This window comes from Bufo gargarizans, chromosome 5 (assembly GCF_014858855.1).
Source record: "Bufo gargarizans isolate SCDJY-AF-19 chromosome 5, ASM1485885v1, whole genome shotgun sequence".
In the NCBI taxonomy this organism is placed as follows: domain Eukaryota; kingdom Metazoa; phylum Chordata; class Amphibia; order Anura; family Bufonidae; genus Bufo; species Bufo gargarizans.
In genome coordinates, this window is record NC_058084.1 from 449,845,403 (window position 1) to 449,858,837 (window position 13,435).

Here is a 13,435-nt window from a genome sequence, read left to right on the forward strand (position 1 = left end):
GGAGTCAAAGCTGGGATATCATCGCACTGACCATCCGATAAGGTACCAACATCTTTCTCCCATTGTGCATGGACACCCTGGGGGAAATCTTTAAGGAACTCTAACAGAAGGGAGCAATGTATTTTAGAAATGGCCCCTTTGGCGGCTCCAGATGCCACCACAAAATCCAACATTTGATAAAATCCATGTAAATAATTATAAAAGAACAACTGAGGCCAATTCCATAGCCCCTTTTTCTCCCACGGAGAGGTCTTCCAAGTATTTTTTTTGGCCTTACCCCAAACTTTCCTCATAAGGATAGTAGACAATTGGTTCCTACGTCTCCACACTCCCATATAGCAGAAAGAGGGGAGACACTCATGGACCGAGCAACGAATTGGCCACTAACTCCCCAACCATCCTTACCACTCCACCCCTTAGGCCCCTTTCACACGAGCGAGTATTCCGCGCGGGTGCGATGCGCGAGTTGAACGCATTGCACCCGCACTGAATCCTGACCCATTCATTTCTATGGGGCTGTGCACACGAGCGGTGATTTTCACGCATCACTTATGCGTTGCGTGAAAATCACAGCATGCTCCTCTTTGTGCGTTGCGGTGCGATAATCCACGCAACGCAGGCCCCATAGAAGTAAATGGGGTTGCGTGAAAATCGCAAGCATACGCAAGCAAGTGCGGATGCGGTGCGATATTCACGCATGGGTTCTAGGTGACAGTCTATTCACTGTATTATTTTCCCTTATAACATGGTTATAAGGGAAAATAATAGCTTTCTGACTACAGAATACATAGTATAATAGGGCTGGAAGGGTTAAAAAAATAAAAAAGTTAACTCACCTTATCCTCTTGTTCGCGTAGTTCGTTCCCGGTCTGTAGTTTGCTAGCTGTGGGCTTGGGCTAAAGGACCTTTGATGACGTCAGATCACATGCTCCAATCACATGGTCCATCACCGTGGTGATGGAGCATGTGATCTGACGTCATCAAAGGTCCTTTAGCCCAAGCCCACAGCTAGCAAAGAACAGACCGGGAACGAACTACGCGAACAAGAGGATAAGGTGAGTTAACTTTTTTATTTTTTTAACCCTTCCAGCACTATTATACTATGCATTCTGTAGTCAGAATGCTATTATTTTCCCTTATAACCATGTTATAAGGGAAAATAATATAATCTTCAGAACATCAATCCCAAGCCCGAACTTCTGTGAAGAAGTTCGGGTTTGGGTACCAAACATGCGTGATTTTTCTCACGAGTGTGCAAAACGCATGACAATGTTTTGCACTCGCGCGGAAAAATTGCGCATTTTCCCGCAACGCACCCGGCTCTTATCCGGGCAAAAAACATGACGCCCGTGTGAAAGAGGCCTTAGGCCCCTTTCACACGGGAAAGTTTCCTGCACGGGTGCGCTGCGTGACGTGAACGCATAGCACACGCACTAAATCCTGACCCGTTCATTTCAATGGGTCTGTGTACATGAGTGTTTTTTTTTTTTCACGCATCAGTTCTGCGTTGCGTGAAAAACACAGCATTTTCTATATTCTGCGTTTTTTACGCAGCCCTGGTCCCATAGAAGTGAATGAGGCTTCAGTGAAAAACGCATTGCATCTGCAAGCAAGTGCGGATGCAATGCGGTTTTCACTGATAGTTGCATCAAGACGCATTGCACCCGTGCAGAAAAAAAAAACGTAACAACTGAACGCAATTGCAGACAAAACTGACTAAACTTGCTTGCAAAATAGTGCGAGTTACACTGAACAGAACCGGAGCCAATCCGTATCGTTCGTGTGAATTAGGCCGGAGACGGATCCACACCAGCAAATTATGTATAATATATAATAGTATACCATTTTACTTAGATTGCCTCGTCCAACTACCAAGAGAGGGAATCGGCACCAAGTTTCAACTTTACAGGCAATATTAGCCAGCAATGGAGCAAGATTAGTATCCACATAGTTCAGTATCATCAACATAACTTCCGCCCGTACACACTTAAAGGATCTAACTACCTGCAGGTTCGTATAATCCAAACTCAGTCCCAATGGTAAAGGGGGAAAAAAATTGCAATATTACAGATTTACCCCAAATAATAGTCTGGAATGCCTGCCGCGTTCCCCTCTCCAGCTGAAACCATGATAACAGGCTTCTATTCACTTTAGTTTGTGCCCCCAGAGCCCCATAAAGCAGACAAATCATTTTACAAATACTGGACCAAACCCCATCCTCCTAATCACTGACCACAGGTACTCCCACTCGACGCTGCCATAGGCCCCACAACCACTGGGATCCCTCTCCAGCTGAAGATTGAGAAATAGCCTTCTAAGGTTCAGAGATGTAGACTTACCTGGCATAAATCAGAAAAAGGAAAAGGCGACCCCAGAAGTCCCCCAGCTTATATAGCAAGGACAATGCCTGTATTGATTTAAATAAATGTAGGGGGATACCTGAAAGAGGGTAACTCGGTACAAGCTCCGAGTATAACGGCAGAAAACAGAAGAAAGGAGCTAAGAGTACCAATAATTAGAAAAATATATACGTTTTTATTATTATTAAGTTCACGATAAAAAAAAACCAAAAAAATAAAAAACACACATATAGTGAATGCCAAGGACAGGGTAAGGGAGCAGGGGAAAAGAAAACAAGCGCCACCCTGGACGAACACACTGGTCACAAGATATAATGATCTATCAGTTAAATTACTGCAGATATGGGAAAAACTGATAATGTGTGGTGCAATGACCAACCCATAGATGCAGACATGATAAATAATTTACTGTAAAAGGTGAGTGGAGATCAGATGTGGCCAGACCGCCATGGCTGTAGTGCATGATGTATGGTACAAAGGACATAAGCCATACAAAGATGTAGACAGTGTACCAATAAATAGACAGTGGTGGACCAAGTGAGGTAGCTCAACATTGGCGGCACATAGCCATGGCTAAGACCCTGTGATCAGACACTCACCAGTATGGGACCAAGTGTGAACGGATCAACAAAAAAAATGTTTGGGTAAAAAAAAAAATGGTTTGGGTAAAAGTTATAGCGTTTACAAACTATGGTACAAAAATGTGAATTTCCGTTTTTTGAAGCAGCTCTGACTTTCTGAGCACCTGTCATGTTTCCTGAGGTTCTACAATGCCCAGACAGTACAAACACCCCACAAATGACCCCATTTCGGAAAGTAGACACCCTAAGGTATTCACTGATGGGCATAGTGAGTTCATAGAACTTTTTTTTTTTTTTGTCATAAGTTAGAGGAAAATGATGCTTTTTTTTATTTTATTTTTTTCTTACAAAGTCTCATATTCCACTAACTTGTGACAAAAAATTAAAAAACTTCCATGAACTCACTATGCCCATCACAAAATACCTTGGGGTGTCTTCTTTCCAAAATGGGGTCACTTGTGGGGTAGTTATACTGCCCTGGCATTTTAGGGGCCCAGATGCATGAGAAGTAGTTTGAAATCAAAATCTGTAAAAAATGACCGGTGAAATCCGAAAGGTGCTCTTTGGAATGTGTGCCCCTTTGCCCACCTAGGCTGCAAAAAAGTGTCACACATCTGGTATCGCCGTACTCAGGAGAAGTTGGGGAATGTGTTTTGGGGTGTCATTTTACATATACCCAAGCTGGGTGAGAGAAATATCTTGGCAAAAGACAACTTTTCCCATTTATTTATACAAAGTTGGCATTTGACCAAGATATTTATCTCACCCAGCATGGGTATATGTAAAATGACACCCCAAAACACATTGCCCAACTTCTCCTGAGTACGGAGATACCACATGTGTGACACTTTTTTGCCGCCTAGGTGGGCAAAGGGGCACACATTCCAAAGAGCACCTTTAGGATTTCACAGGTCATTTTTTACACATTTTGATTTCAAACTACTTACCACACATTAGGGCCCCTAGAATGCCAGGGCAGTATAACTACCCCACAAGTGACCCCATTTTGGAAAGAAGACACCTCAAGGTATTCAGTGAGGGGCATGGCGAGTTCCTAGAATTTTTTATTTTTTGTCACAAGTTAGCGGAAAATGATGATTTTTTTTATTTTTTTCTTACAAAGTCTCGTATTCCACTAACTTGTGACAAAAAATAAAAAATTCAAGGAACTCGCCATGCCCCTCACGGAATACCTTGGGGTGTCTTCTTTCCAAAATGGGGTCACTTGTGGGGTAGTTATACTGCCCTGGCATTCTAGGGGCCCTAATGTGTGGTAAGTAGTTTGAAATCAAAATGTGTAAAAAATGACCTGTGAAATCCTAAAGGTGCTCTTTGGAATGTGTGCCCCTTTGCCCACCTAGGCGGCAAAAAAGTGTCACACATGTGGTATCTCCGTACTCAGGAGAAGTTGGGCAATGTGTTTTGGGGTGTCATTTTACATATACCCATGCTGGGTGAGAGAAATATCTTGGTCAAATGCCAACTTTGTATAAAAAAATGGGAAAAGTTGTCTTTTGCCAAGATATTTCTCTCACCCAGCATGGGTATATGTAAAATGACACCCCAAAACACATTGCCCAACTTCTCCTGAGTACGGCGATACCAGATGTGTGACACTTTTTTGCAGCCTAGGTGGGCAAAGTGGCCCAAATTCCTTTTAGGGGGGCATTTTTAGACATTTGGATCCCAAACTTCTTCTCACGCTTTCGGGCCCCTAAAATGCCAGGGCAGTATAAATACCCCACATGTGACCCCATTTCGGAAAGAAGACACCCCAAGGTATTCCGTGAGGGGCATATTAAGTCCATGAAAGATTGAAATTTTTGTCCCAAGTTAGCGGAAAGGGAGACTTTGTGAGAAAATACAAAAAAAAATCTATTTCCGCTAACTTGTGCCAAAAAAATAAATAAAATTCTATGAACTCGCCATGCCCCTCATTGAATACCTTGGGGTGTCTTCTTTCCAAAATGGGGTCACATGTGGGGTATTTATACTGCCCTGGCATTTTAGGGGCCCTAAAGCATGAGAAGAAGTCTGGAATATAAATGTCTAAAAAAAAATATTTGGATTCCGTGAGGGGTATGGCGAGTTCAGGTGAGATTTTATTTTTTGACACAAGTTAGTGAAAATATCTATTTCCGCTAAATTGTGCCCCAAAAAATGTCTAAATGGAGCCTTACAGGGGGTGATCAATGACAGGGGGGTGATCAGGGAGTCTGTATGGGGTGATCACCCCCCTGTAAGGCTCCATACGTCCGTATGTGTTTTGCGGATCCGATCCATGTATCCGTAAAAATCATACGGACGTCTGAATGGAGCCTTACAGGGGGGTGATCAATGACAGGGGGGTGATCAGGGGTTCATAAGGGGTTAATAAGTGACAGGGGGGGTGTAGTGTAGTGTAGTGGTGTTTTGTGGTACTTTACTGAGCTACCTGTGTCCTCTGGTGGTCAATCCAAACAAAAGGGACCACCAGAGGACCAGGTAGCAGGTATATTAGACGCCGTTATCAAAACAGCGTCTAATATACCTGTTAGTGGTTAAAAAAAAAAATCGCATCTCCAGCCTGCCAGCGAACGATCGCCGCTGGCAGGCTGGAGATCCTGTCTCTTACCTTCCGTTCCTGTGAACACACGCGCCTGTGTGCGCGCGTTCACAGGAAGTCTCGGCTCTCGCGAGATGACGCGTATATGCGTCACTCTGCGCAGAGCTGCCGCCTCCGGACCGCGGATCTGCGTTAGGCGGTCCGGAGGCGGTTAAAATCCTAGAAAAAGCCTTCAAGTGCTCTCCACCATCCCAGCACATTTATAAAATAATAAGGTTTACCTCATCGATATACACAGGTTCTGGCTCTGGTTCTATGGTCTCCACTTGGACTTCATCACTAAACTGGACCGTTTTCTTCTCAGTCTTCACTGGAAAAAATAAAAATCCCCCAAACATTTTTTTTAAAATATGATCAACCTAGAAAGAACATGCTTACACAGATACAGAACCCATTACCCAACAATATTCATACAGTACGTCCCCCAAATCATTCCCCAGTCTAAGCAAAGGGGATAGTCTGGAGTTATTTGCATCAAATTTACACCTTGTTATAAATCTGGCGGTCCAATCAAATTTTCAAATGCTATGAGCTGGCAAAGATTTGCGCCACCATTTGCATCATTTTGAGCAAAACCACATGTTCTTAGAGACTACTAAGGCTACTTTTCAAATCAAATCTGGCGAGTGATCAAGAAAAGTTGCAATGTTTGCACAAATTTCTCACACTTCATCATCTGTGCAAAGGGTCACAATTTAACCCAAAAAAACCGATGTAAAATGTTTAAGTAAATGTAGAACATAGCTTCAGGCCACCAGCAGAGAAATTAAAAGGGTTTTTGCATTACACCACAGGATAGGGGATGCGTGTTTGATCATTGGAGGGGGGGGGGGGTCTGACCAATAGGGCCCCTGCTGGTCACAAGAATGGGGTTATGAACGTTCACTCATCTCTATGGCAATGCCGGAGATAGCAGAGAACAAGTGCCCCATAGAGTAGAATGGGGCGGCACAGCGCATGCCTGTCTGCCTCTCTATTTAAATGCGGGAACAGGACCCCCTGTTCTTGCGATTGGCCCCAGAGGCCAGACACCTAGGATAGCGGATAAGTTGTAACGGAAAAACCCCTTTAATGATTTTGTAATGACAGAATTCAAAAACTACAATGAACACTTACTTATTTTTGGTCAATGACAACAATATGTGATACTTCACAAATCTGCCCCCTTGGCATGGGTATATGTTTCTCATGTATGTGGTAGACCATTGGTCCTCCACCTGTAGCTCTCCAGTTAACAGGGCATGCTGGATGTAGCTTTGAAACAGCTGGAGGACCACAGTGCAAAACATTCAGTCCCTGTATAAAGCTATAGGTTTCACCCAACTAATATCCTCCGAGATTGGTATTGGCAAGCATAACTCTATAGAGAAAGCAAAATCCTAACTAGCCTCATATGAAAACACGGGGCTCCAAAATGACTAATATCTGATCAGTCGGCAGCAGCAGATGCCAGCTGGCCGAGGCGGAATATGCAGAACACACGTGATAAAAGAATCTGGACATCATTTGTCTATGGGACAGGTGCCATGCGTCACCCACGAACGGTCATGTTTAAAACCCAGCTGCTGAACAGACCACAGCAAATTTGTGCTTGATGCGTAAACACTGAGGGCAACTTGGATGGATCCTAGCGCTCTCGTTTTTACAAAACTAGACAGCAAAATCGTCCGGGCGATACACTACCTTTATGACACAACATGGCGGTATACAATGCAATTCAAACGCGTTATAGAGGACCTGTGCGCTCTTTAGCATCTTTTATTAGAACACCTCTGCAATTCTTCCTGGAAGTGTATGGATAGATTGACAACTGGGTGCTACTATTCCGCCTGCCACTGGGGCTTGTCCCAACACAGTATGGCTGTGTCCAATTAGTGCCCACAGCGCTCGGCTACTTTCACATTTGCGTTTGGTGCGGATCAGTCATGGATCTGCAGAGACGGATCCGTTCAGATAATACAACTGTCTGCATCCGTTCAGAACGGATCCGTTTGTATTATCTGTAACATAGCCAAGACGGATCCATCTTGAACACCATTGAAAGTCAATGGGGGACGGATCAGTTTTCTATTGTGCCAGATTCTGTCAATGAAAACGGAACCGTCCCCATTGACTTACATTGTGTGTCAGGACAGATCCGTTTGGCTCAGTTTAGTCATTCGGACACCAAAACGCTGCAAGCAGCCTCCAAAGCGGAATGGAGACGGAACGGAGGCGAACTGATGCATTCTGAGCGGATCCTTATCCATTCAGAATGGATTAAGGGCAGAACTGATCAGTTTTTGACCGCTTGTGAGAGCCCTGAACGGATCTCACAAACGGAAACCAAAACGCCAGTGTGAAAGTAGCCTTAGACTGCTCGTAACCACCCCTTGAAAGTCTGATGAAGCTTGGGGGGTTTAATCTGAGGAGGAATGGGGGTCTGATAAAGAGCTCTGATGGAGCTTTGGGGAGGTCTTATCTGAGGTTTGATAAAAAATTATTTTTCTTCTTTTTTTCCTCCTCTATATCCAAGGTGAGTCTTATGGAGCAAAAAAATACTATATTTAGTCAGGAGAGACAACAGGCCCTTTCTAAATAACTGGACCTAATAATTCTAGGTCCCCAATAGTAGACCTGTTGCCAAATCTGTGGATGGAAGAAATTAATCTCTGTCTAAACCAATCAGATATGGAATAGATTTATAAATAACTTACTCATCTCCGGCTCTGCCGTCAGGTCTGCAGTGACAAAGTTTGAGGGAAATAACCCGATTCCTTCACCGGTCTCTCCTTTCCACCAGTTTGGGTCACTGGAATAAATGTGTACATGTTAAATGCCACTTTTTAGAAAGCGAATAGAAATATGCAGCTGTGACACCCACTAAGATATGTGCAAAAGTTATATTCTGATTATTTTATCTTGCATTATTGCTATATTTACTGCATTATACTTTATGCAATTACAACGACAAGGCGCCTCACTCAGAGGGGTCCCTACATGAATATTTTATATTTGCATATATCTTTAGTGCCATTGGGGTGCTGCTGCTGCCGCCTCGTGGTCACAGCAGAGTTTCCTCTGCCCATTTGTTTCTAATAGTAGGTGGGGAGTAACATTTTCCTTTAAAGTGTAACCGTCATGTTTTCATAAAAAAATAAAAAAAACTTTAGCATATGTTACTGCAGCAGCAGCATTATGCATAAAGCAATCTTTAGTTTCTTCACATACCACAGTTTTCCTTGACTTTTTCCCTTAGTTACGGCTGTTTAAACATTTACAATATGAGGACCTTCTCAGGATGGCTCCTCTGCCAGTTCTCAGAGGCCAAAACTGCTTTCCCTCACTTCCCATACACACTTGCTGTAGCCAGCAGCTCCCTGCCAGCCAATCAGGTTGGATTACTGAGAGACACGCCTCCTCACTCTGAAGCCTAATGCAGGTGTTCCGTGAAATTTCCCTACCCTCATCACTTCCCGTTGTGACGCGGCCGCACCGGATAGGACGTTCCCAGCTTTGGAAGGAGGTGTGCCGCACTGCGCAGGCGCACAACGACGGGGTAGGGAAATTTCACACCAAAGTTGGGGAGAAGAGGCCACCTAATGCGCTTGCGCCTTACCTCTCAGCTGGACACCGGCTGACACTGCGCATGTGCCGGGAGCCTCACCAGCGGTTAGAGGGTAGGGAAAAATTACGGACCAGTGTGCAAGCGTGGCTAAATACTCCTGTCGGGATACATCGCGCGTGCGCAGTGTGGGGGTAGCGAGATCTGATGGCCATTTGTTCTGTTAAATCTCCCTACCACTCACTGTGCACACGCGGTGTCTGATCATCTGGAGCCAGCTGAGAGGTAAGGCGCAAGCGCATTAGCTGGCCCTTCTCCCCAGCTCTGGTGTGAAATTTCCCTACTCAGTCGTTGTGCGCCTCGCGGCACACCTCCTTCCAAAGCTGGGAACGTCATATCCGGTGCAGCCGCGTCACAAAAGGAAGTGAAGAGGGTAAGGAAATTTCACGGGTAGGGAAATATCACGGAACACCGTCATGCAGTGTGAAGGACCGCCCCTCCGTCTTTCTGTCTTCTTCGCCAGAGAAAGACAAGCCATAGCAACTGTCTTTTAAAGAGGACCTTTCATCGGTCCAAACATTGCACAATAACTATCCGGCTGTGTAGAGCGGCGCCCCGGGATCTCACTGCACTTACTATTATTCCAGGGCGCCGCTCCGTTCTCCCGCTATGTCCCCCGGTATTATCGCTGAATTGGTTATACTGGGAGGAGTCTGCCCTGTTTCTCCCTGGGCGTTCCTTCTCCCAGGCTGTGAGCTCTGTGCTGCGATTGGACAGCGCTACAGCCAGGGAGAAGGAACGCACAGGGAGAAACAGGGCAGACTCCTCCCAGTATAACCAATTCAGTGAAAATACCGGGGGACATAGCGGGAGAACGGAGCGGCACCCTGGAATAATAGTAAGTGCAGAGATCCCGGGGCGCCGCTCTACACAGCCGGATAGTTATTGTGCAATGTTTGGACCGATGAAAGGTCCTCTTTAAAAGGTAACAGTGGAAAGGGAAAGAGGACATTAATGAAAGCTGTTATTGGTCTTTTGGCAATCATTGACAGACTAACTCAGGTATACATGCAGAGCTCTAATACACTATCAAATAAAAGAAAAAAATATATATATGACAGTTACCCTTTATAATTTCTCCGGATGGTTCTTAACCAAGCAGTATTTTAACAGAGTGTGATTCAGGGAGCCCGATAATGGCCTTTTCCTATTTTTCAACTTTAGTCTTATACGAAGATCCGACTGCATGACGATACAGGCCAAAGTCTGACCAGAGATTCTATAGACATGATCCTTTCAGACTTCTGGCAGGTGCAGGCTTGGGGACATTTAGAGGGCTATTTATTATACTGAAATAAGCCTTTCAGTGCCACTTCACCCCACTCACGCCAGGTCTAAAATTGTGGGTTTAGGCTTAGAAAATGGTCTAAATGTAAGACAGCTAGGAAACTGGCTTACATTTAGAACTGCGCTGAAGTTATGGAGAGGCCTGCATGTACCGCGCTGGAGCGATGTGTAAACATGGCGCTTGCTCGCACGTGCAGTGAGCGTCATTGCCTGCGGCAATAATGCCCACTGCGGTAATTAAAGGCTTTAGATGCCATGATTAAGTGAGATCACGGCATCTAAAGTGTCAAACACCCAGAAGCTCGTGCTTCTGGGCATGCTACCAATGGGGATGTCTGTAGTCGCTTTGAATGCGCTGGGTCTCGCTGAAGAGACCCACAGCATTCATGCTGCAATTCTTATTTTGGGCACCAGATGGCATGCCAACATAAGAATAAGCAATAGACTAATAAACTAATTTTAAAACTTCATGACTGTTCAAAATTAAACATTAAAAAAGCTGATTTTTATAGGCTCACACGAGTTTAAAAATCACTACAAAAAATAAAGTTAAAAAATGTATATAACAAATAAAAATATAAAAAAGGTTAAAAATCACCCCCCTTTCCGTATAATAAAAAAAATAAACACCTAAATCACAAAAAATACAAACATCATGGTTAATACCACGATCGAAAAAGCCTGTACTATTAAAATATAAAAACTTTTTTCCAATACGGCGAATGGAGTAACGGTAAAAAGGGTCAAAATGGCCAATTTGTCATTTTTTTCATTGCTTCTCTTTTATAAAATTTGATTAAAAAGTCATGCACACTCCAAAATGGTATCAAAAACTATAGATTGTCCGGCAAAAAGAGCCCCCACACAGCTCAGTAGATATAACTATAAAAAAAAAGTTATGGGGGTCAGAATATGGTGATGTAAAAAAACAAAATAAAAAACTATTTTTTTTTTAAAGTTTAAATTTACTTTTATACTATTTAGAAGAAAAAAAAAAAAAAAAAAAAACTGAGAATGAAGGGCATGGGTCAGTTTTGCTGCAAAAGAAATGCCGTGGGAACAAAACCTGTAAAACGGTGGAATTTTGTTACCGCTTCCCACTACATTGTATGCCATAATTAATGGTGACATTAGAAAGTACAACTTGTCCCGCAAAAAATAAGCCCTCTTATAGCTATGTGACCGGAAATATAAAAAAAGTTATTGCTTAAGGAAGATAGGGGAAAAAAATGAAAACTAAAAAACCTCCGGTATCCTAAGGGTTAAGACTGGCATCTAAAACGCCGGTCTTAATAAATGTGCCCCTTAGCGTTTATCCAAATGATTAACTATATGTCAGTGTCCCCATATATAGGTATAACTGCTACTGTAGTATGCAAATATTCATTTGGGGATTTTGCTCTGCACAGGTCATCCATGGAAATGCTGCAAGGGGTTGTCTGAGATTTTGATATTGATGGCCTATCCTAAGGATAGGCCATCAATATCTGATTGATGGGGGGTCCAATTCCTGGGACCTCCGCTGTTCAGCTGTTTGAAGAGACTGCTGCGCTCTGATGAGGCCTGTGATGTCAAGTTCAGCAGTCATGTGGCCAAGACGTAGTTCAGTCCCTTTCAAGTGAATGGGCCCGAGATGCGATACAACGTACGGTGCTGTGCTTGGCACGCGGCGAGGAGACCTCTTCAAACAGCAAATCAGCAGGGGTGCCGGGTGTCAGACCCAATCCGGTATTGATGATCTAGCCTAGGCATGCTCAACCGGTGGCCCTCCAGCTGTTGTAAAACTACAACTCACAGAATGCCCTGCTGTAGGCTGTTCGAGCATGCTGGGAGTTGTAGTTTTGCAACAGCTGGAGGGCCGCAGGTTGAGCATGCATGAAGCCCACATTAATATTCTATTAAGCTTTTTCGATAGTGCACGCTCAGACGTTGGCCCTTCAAACTCAAAGCAATTAGATCTCAGTCTAGGATCATTAAATTATAAAATAGTTTCCACAAAACGTGGCTTCTTTCTTCCAAAAACAGGGCCCCACCTGCCTCTGCGTGGTGTTTAGTGAATGGATCTGAGCGGTCATACTACACACAGCCCAGGGACAGGCGCGAGGCTGTTTTTGGAAGACAGTAGCCATGTTTCTCTAATCAGGAACAACCCCTTTATAGCCTGCACCTTACTGTTCAAAATTTTTAGAATGCCAAAATAAAAAAAGGGGTATACGGAGCAGTATATCCGTAGGATATCTGCGCACTGTAGAAGATATACGGCCACTATTCAGAACAACTTCAGGAGTCAGTTCTACATAACAGTGAAGAAGGAAACGCACTTCTTGAGGAAGCTCCGTATACTACAGACATCCTGAATAAGAGACCCTTGTCTGCCGGACCACCCAGGAGGAAACGGCTGCCACAATGTCAAGAGTTCACAGGATTTTTACATCTCCAGTTACATTAATAGGGTAAATCCTAAGGGCACGTGCACACGATAGTGTGCCAGCCGTTCCGTGCAGTGGGGACCGCAATTTGCAGTCCCCAATGCACGGGCAACTGTGCGGAGGCACGCAGAAGAAACTCCCGGAAGCACTCTGTAGTGCACGGACCCATTCAGTCCGCATCCATGATACGGTGTGCACATGGCCAGTGCCCATAAATTGCGGACCCACTGTTTGCGGGCTTTAGTGCATGAGCCCCAACGGCCAGTTTCAGTCCCAGCTTGAGTAAATTAGCTAAAGCTCCAGAGTCTTCAAGATGGAGGTCTAACTGTACCTACAGTGAAGAATAGGGCTCTGGAGATTACAAGTTCATAGACACAAAGTACAGTTTTGGGCCAAAACAGAGATGACCTTGTGGCAGAAAGAAGTGAGTAGGGCAGGCGTAGAGAATGTATGCTCCCTGTCGCTTTCCAACGAACACGTCTTAATCTGCTTTACAATTGGTGAAGGGGCGAGTAATCCGTTAAAACAGAAACCTGAGCCTTTCTTCCCTCGATTTTCACAGGATCCAT

The 13,435-nt window shown here is 44.2% G+C and overlaps 1 protein-coding gene across 3 annotated transcripts in view; it reads right to left on the reverse strand.

Moving 5' to 3' along the window:
- Positions 1-13,435, reverse strand: part of STAM (signal transducing adaptor molecule) — a 68,383-nt gene that overhangs the window by 24,629 nt on the left and 30,319 nt on the right. For all 3 annotated transcript variants that reach the window (XM_044293352.1, XM_044293353.1, XM_044293354.1), the window contains exons 8-9: positions 8,243-8,337; positions 5,768-5,856 (exon numbers count right to left, since the gene is read on the reverse strand). In XM_044293352.1, coding sequence (XP_044149287.1) covers positions 5,768-5,856; positions 8,243-8,337 — 184 coding nt within the window. The remainder of the gene's footprint in view (positions 1-5,767; positions 5,857-8,242; positions 8,338-13,435) is intronic.